At 38.1% G+C, this 7141-nt stretch overlaps 2 protein-coding genes across 2 annotated transcripts; both read right to left on the bottom strand.

The window, feature by feature from the left end:
* Nucleotides 1-1990: 1990 nt before the first annotated feature.
* LOC101307036 (acid phosphatase 1-like) lies at nucleotides 1991-3908 on the bottom strand. The gene is made up of 3 exons (XM_004305208.1): nucleotides 3505-3908; nucleotides 2315-2524; nucleotides 1991-2168 (listed from the first exon to the last, which is right to left on the bottom strand). Exons 1-3 carry the CDS (start codon nucleotides 3906-3908, stop codon nucleotides 1991-1993), a joined length of 792 nt encoding a protein of 263 aa, XP_004305256.1.
* Nucleotides 3909-5171: 1263 nt separating this feature from the next.
* On the bottom strand, nucleotides 5172-6768 carry LOC101300642 (stem 28 kDa glycoprotein-like). Its single transcript, XM_004302799.1, has 3 exons — nucleotides 6305-6768; nucleotides 5486-5695; nucleotides 5172-5391 (listed from the first exon to the last, which is right to left on the bottom strand). The coding sequence occupies exons 1-3, from the start codon at nucleotides 6703-6705 to the stop codon at nucleotides 5214-5216; spliced, it is 789 nt and encodes a 262-aa protein (XP_004302847.1). The 5' UTR covers nucleotides 6706-6768; the 3' UTR covers nucleotides 5172-5213.
* Nucleotides 6769-7141: the final 373 nt, after the last annotated feature.

The following is a 7141-nucleotide window of genomic DNA, read 5'->3' as shown; positions in this document are numbered from 1 at the left end:
CACAATCCGGNGAAAGGTCGGGTTGATCAAACACAACCCGGACAAAGAAACAAGAGTGATCAAACACACTCTTAACCCGCGAATAAAATTCCGGGATTTGGGTACCTGACACGCACAAAATCCCAAACATAGAATGGAGATGGAGAAGGGAGGAAAGGATTTTATCATCCCCGAGTTATTGAACTTGGAAAAGTTTAAGGTTTCAAAACATACCTTTCTGGTTTCCTTGGAAGACGAGCAATCTTGAAATCTTTGGTTTCTAGAGGCTGCCGAGAGGAGAAACAACGTTTCGCCTACTTATACTTCGAATTTGGGACTGAAAATTTGACAGAATGAGCAGCTCTGGATGAGGAAGCTGCTGTCAAAAATTCAGGTTGATCGGAGCAAGGAAAGGTAGTGAACCGGTGGTCGGTAACGGCGGCGGTCTGGAATTTTCCGGCGACCGGTTCGGAGACTTTCCGGCCGGTTCTCAGGGTGAGGCCGGCGGCGTTGGATCCGAGATGGAGAGAGCTTTCTGGGGATATAAAATTCCGGCGGAGGGCAGTCAGAATTTTGGTCGGAAATCGGAAAAAACAAGGCTGCCCGATTTTTGGGTTTGGAAAACAAATGGTGGGTTATTGGCTCTAGGGTTAGAATAAAGTACATGATAACGTGATGAAGGATAAAGTGTAGAGACAAAGAGATAGCAAGAGAATCATCATCTTATTCATTGATAGGTGCCCTTTATATAGGAAATTACACAATACCAATATGGTAAGGATATGAATACATAGATCTAGTCTAACTACATATCCTATTGGCATAAGGCCAAGGCACACATAGAGAATATCTTAGAATAAACTTCTAATTTATTGAACAATAATTATGTGGTCTAAAGCAAGGATTAAAATTTCGGTGATATGTCTGATATTTGTTTTTTAAAAAAAAATGTCTGATATATATATTTTTTATAAATAGATACACTGATACCGATATTTTAATCTTTGGTCTGAAGTATCATGTGTATGGAGAGAAAAATAGAACTAAATTGGACCAAAATCAATTATAACAAGTTAGGTACGGTCTTGCTAAGTTGTAATGAATCGAGCTTTTGGGTTATGCTAGGTGATTAAAAATTGAAGATTTTCCAACGACATACGGAGGAAAAGTGGGTACCTAAATCGAAAGTGAGAAAGAGAGAAAGAGATTAAGGTGGTTTTAGGATTTTAGAATTGGAGAATATGATTTGAGAAGTGAGATCGGAACAGGGCTGAGATGAGAAATGGGTTATGTGTATATGAGATGGAGAGCCAAATGTTTTGGTCAGCGGTGATGGTGACTGCGGGGCAAATTCTTTCGTCGTCAGCCAAAATGGAGCAAAGATGAAAACCGAGTTTGCAAAGATTTTCTAGAAATAGAAGTGATAAAGAATTAATGAGATTCAAAGGTTGTCATTGATGTTTTCAATGGACGCTCAAATTAACACCTTGGAGATTGTTCAACAGTGTGAAACTTAGGACACAAAATTTGTAGCTGAGGTCTTAGGAAACTTAGGTCATACGCATTCTCAGAAGCTATCTGGGTACATAAAATACAAAATGAGGCCAATAGTTTGATATGTGGTTGCTCTCGAGGCTTCGTCATTTAATTTATGGTCTTTTCATATCAAAACAACATGGATTTCTTATTTTGTGGTTCGTGTACAATAGGATTTTATTGTATTATTGAATTCTTAGGGATTGATCAACTATGATCACCAAACTATCTGTTTTATCACTTTTATGGAATAGAAACATAACCACGAATGATTTTTTACCTTGTAACAAAATATACATTTGTGAGAAGTAATTAGTTGGTCCGAGAACAGGAAAAATAATTATCCCTTTTATTCCATATGGATGAATCTCTTCTGTTGTCTGCTTAATGTTGCAAGTAATTATGCATGCATTATCCTTTTTTATTTTGCTCAATAAAAACACATGAAACCTTGTTGCGAAAGGAAAACGATTCTTCAACTAATGTAATACATAGGATCAGGCAACTTGAAGGTTCGATTGCCGACGCTTGTGCCAATTAGATCACTCCATTGATCACCAATGTTTCCGATTATTGTGTATCCGCTCTCTTCAAGTTTTGTTCTCTCAGCTGATTTATACACCACTGATGTGTTACCAGAATAAGATGAACCCCTGGCAAAAGACGGAAAAATGTCACTTGAAAATTTATTTCTACAAATCTTCAACCGAGAAAGAAAAATCGACAATCTAACAACAATATTCATAACACGTAGAATGCTTACTTAAACAATAATATTCATAGTACGTAGAATGCTTACTTAAGTATAAGCGTTTCCCAGGTATCATATCCAGCATTCTTCAGATTGGTTTCTGTGACATTTCTCTGAGATTCTCCTCTTCCGGTTATGAATGCAACCTTGATTCCAAGAGCCAACAACTTCTTGTACAACTTTAGACTCTCGGGCAAAGCTGGGGCTATGCCTTCCAAGACCCAGGCGTTGAATGCAGTGGAATTATATACCTCTACCCTGAAATTTCAAATTTAACTCCTGACATATATCATACTATGACAAGAAAACTTATAAACTTTCAAATATGGGACCTTCAAAGATACTTAGAGCAACTCCAACAACTTCTTTATTTTCTTGATTTTATCAATTTTAGAGAATATTGGGTTGTTTTGTGGTCCAATAGCTTCCCCATCTTATTCCCCAAAATGGGGATGGAGAAGAAAAAGAAGCTAGCACTCATTCCCCAAATTTGCAACAAAGTATTCATTCCCCAAATATTAATTATTCACGTGCTCCAACGATAAAAACAAAAATCTAGAATATTTTATTGGGAAATTTATGTTACAATGAAATATATGATATTTTTTGTTGTTATTATTAATAATCATGTAACATTTTTTATTATTGTAATAAATGCCGAAATCTCTAAAATGGAAAAGCTGTTAGAGTTGGAGCATAAATTTTTTGGAGATTTTGGCTTTTGCTTCCTCATTTCAGAGAAATTTTTGGTATGATTATGAAAATCGAAAATTTTAGGGGGGTAAATTTTTTAAATTAAAAGTATGAGAAATGAAATGATGTTAACCCTAAATCTCATGGATGTAAACTGAAATTAATCCTAAAATAAATTATTGCTCTTTGATTTCTCATTTGAAATGACTAGCTTAATTATCTTCTGACTTTTCCCTCGTTTCTTCTCTCTATATCTACAAGTCCATCTCCATGCCATCCCTTATCTACTCGTCATTCTCCCACAACGTGGTGCTTCATCATGACACTTTAATTTCTTGATTACGTTTCAAGTGATTATCGATTTCATATATACATAACACAATCAATATATAAGACTTTTGTATAACATACATCAAGCCGTGAACCGTTCGATCATCTTGAATTTTAAATTGTTAAACGATCGAACAGTTCACGGTTTGATATATGCTATACATATATGTAGAGCAGCCACACCCCAATATATAAGCTTGGAACTTGGGGCTTACCCGAATCCATGCTTGGCATAGTAAGGCAGATTAGAGAGAGTAGTCTCGTCGACGTCAAAGACCCACAACTTGTTACCATCGTCGGTGAGATTCAGGCCCTCGGCGTAGACATAGGCCTCATGAGTAACCACTGCCGAGTCTTTTCTGTACTGGTCGCCGAGCATGTAGTGCCCGACGTAGCCTTCACAAGCAGCCGGAATAGTCGTCCAGTCAATGATGTTGTGGGTCTCCACGCCCAGTCGCCAACTCAGGCATGAAATGTTGCCGACATGACTGCCGCCGGAGCCGGATTTTGGCTGGAGGAGATGTATTATCTTGTCGGCTAAGTCAAGCTCGAATGAACCTTGGGTTGTGGCCACAAGTGTGGCTAGAAACAAGAGTTGTAGAACTGGCAATGCTTTCATTGTGAGAACGAAAGGTACGTTGTTATTGCCTTTGATGAATCGAATGCTGATTTTCATTCATACTTATAGGCAACACCACACCAAGCAGCTCTTGAGTACAATTACCTTGATGTCCATATATAGCTTGTTGGTGTCCTTCTCGGTGTCCCCATATGCAGCTGCGTTTTGTACGTCTTTTTAATCATGTCATTATTTGCTGAAGGTAACCAATCCTCCACATTTGCACATTTCAGTATAGCTATACTGAATTTTACCCGAGTTTATACTGTCCGTACGTAGAGCTGAACATTATCTAAAATCTAAAAGAAATCGAGATCGTTCGTTTTGTTTTGATAAATTATGAGAATAAGACATAAAATTACGAGAAAGAGAAGCACCCGATAATATGAAACACAAAAAAGCGGAAACCCACAACGCAGTTACTCCCAAAGAAAAATACCTAACGCTATTGGAATAAAATCCTGAAATCAATTTTATAAACAAAAGTTCGTCGAGACCATGCATGCGCAAGCACCAATTATACATCTTAATCAAATTCAACAGAAAATCTAATCCTTTAGTGGAAAACATTCTATGATATGATTTAAGAAATAAGGCCACGGGAAACATGAGTTGCAAGAGCGCTAGCTGTGATAATGTCATGCGCGGACATTTCTTCATTTCATGTTCACTCTAGCTATGATTTATCGAGCTTAATTAAGATATGTTCTTTTTTAAATCGTTCATAACCATACCGGAATGAACTCATCAAAAGATTTTCTTTCATGCAAGCTCTAATTAATGGACTCTTAAGAAGGATTTGAATTCTTTTATTCCTACGAGATTATTTCATTATGATGGACGCCGCGCTTTGGTGCGTGATTGCAATTCTAGGAGGTTACTTGATGAGGGGGGTTCGATCATATTTTGGATCCCAATCCACCATTTCAACACTTATTGTTGGCTGGTGAGTCACCTGAGTGTGTTTCTTGCCGCTTCTTGATGGTTTTCTTTCTCCACTTATTGTTCGTCTTGTAGTGATTATTGTTTGGTGCTATTCCCAAATAGCGATCGAGTTGTCATTTCTCAATCAGACTTATGTTCATATAATACCAAATGTGGAAGAAACATGCAGATTTACATGTTTTTAGCGAAATGAGTGATTTTGACATAGCTTAAATAATTGTGATTGAAATGCACTGTCGGAGACAAATGTTAGAAATGAAGGATAGATTATTAGTGCCATTACAATGTCAACCATTTTATTCGCACGCTCCATGAAGCTTGATAAATTGCTCAACCTAGTAAAAGAAGAATTACTATTGCTCAACTAATGTAATACATTGGATCAGGCAACTTGAAGGTCCGATCGCCCACATTTGTTCCCAAGAGATCGCTCCACTGATCACCAATGTTCCCAATTATTCTATATCCACTCTCTTCAAGTTTCTTTTTCTCGGATGATTTATACACAACCGATGTGTTACCAGTATAAGATGAATTCCTGCACGTACGCAAACAAAAGTACACTGTTAACTATTAGAAACTCAAAGCATAAGTACAATGAGAAATATAGCAAAATGATTTACAATGCTTACTTTAGAATGAGCTTTTCCCAAGTGAGGTATCCAACATATCTGAGATTGATTTCTGTCACACTTCTTTGAGATTCTCCTCTTCCAGTTATGAACGCAACCTTGATTCCAAGAGCCAATAACTTGTTGTACAGTTTAAGACTCTCCGGCAAAGCTGGGGCTTTGCCTTCTAAGACCCAGGCGTTGAATGCAGTGGAATTATATAACTCTACCCTGAAAAATTCCCAAGACTCATATCAGAGCCAGCTGACCCTACGAATCGAAGACATATCTATTGCAGCAATAGTCTTAGAAAAAAAAAAAACCACATGATCTGATGTAGCAACTACCAGAAGTACATATTTCGATCTCAATGACTGGTCACTTGTCTTCCCAATATCACATCAACTACTTTGACTATAGCAAAAGTATTTGTGTGCAAATGGATTATGACCAGGGAGACTTAATTTCATAATGCCTCTGTTTCCCATTTTTAATTAGTCTTCTGATTCTTCTGTTCGTCAAGCATGGAGATTGCTGATTTAGCATTTATAAATCATATCGTCAAATAATAACAACAACAACAACAATATTACAGATCGAATTGTCAACATGGATATGAGACTTATTATGCAAACCTAAAACCTTCTTCTTCTTTCTTTTATCTCAAACAACTCTGATGAGAAGTTTAGATCTTTATTTAACCAAAAACGTAGAGGTCAGATTTTCACGATAATCTAAGAAATTAGAATTTTTTTAACTTTTAGTCATACCTTTTCCCTTTCTGAACATGCATCCCACTATGCAAAACCACATATGCGACTATAATTAGAAGCTACTTACCCGAATCCATGGTGAGCATAATAAGGCAGATTGGAGAGACTAGTCTCATCTATGTCGAAGACCCACAAGTTCTTGCCGTCCTTTGTCAGGTTCAGGCTCTTAGCGTAGAGCAAAGCCTCATTAGTAACAGCTCTCGAGTCCTGTCTGTACTGGTGGCCTAGCATGTAGTTTCCCACATATCGTTCACAGGCAGCCGGAATAGTCGTCCAGCCAACGATGTTGTGGGTTTCGACGCCCAGTCTCCAGCTCATACATGAAATGCCGGGGACGTGCCTCCCCTGGGAACCGGTTTGTGGCCGGAGGAGATGAATCTGGCGGGATATAGCTCCATCTGATGAAGCTTGGGTTGTTGCTACAGTTGTGGTTAGGAGGAAGAAGAGTAGAAGTGGCAACATTTTCATGATGTATCTGTTTTGTTTATCTTCTTGGTAGGAGAGGAAACTTCTTGGTAGGAGAGGAAACTGGTGTTGATCAGTATTGCCGGCTAATTTGTGCATCATTATATAGGGTTTTGTTATCTCAAACTGACTCTCGTTTTTCAGGATATTAAAAATGTTGCCCCTGCCTAGTCAGAAACCCAAGGAAATTAGAGTGACTCAACTGTTTTCTTTTTTGTTTTTGGAAAGGAAAGCACACTGAGAGTTATCTCATGACTTGAAATAAGAGCTATGTTGCACGGATACTTCTGAGGACGAAATGTCCAACATGCTCCGACACACTGACACGACACACCACGACGCGGTGTCTGACATGCCACGTAGCGTATCAGAAAATGTTAACTTTTCTGACACTTTGACCGACAAGCCATGTCATCATCCGACATACCATGTCATCAAT

The sequence above is a fragment of the Fragaria vesca genome, linkage group LG6 (assembly GCF_000184155.1).
Source record: "Fragaria vesca subsp. vesca linkage group LG6, FraVesHawaii_1.0, whole genome shotgun sequence".
Classification (NCBI taxonomy): domain Eukaryota; kingdom Viridiplantae; phylum Streptophyta; class Magnoliopsida; order Rosales; family Rosaceae; genus Fragaria; species Fragaria vesca.
Note: the sequence above shows the minus strand (reverse complement) of the source record. Positions and strands in the feature narration are given on the sequence as shown.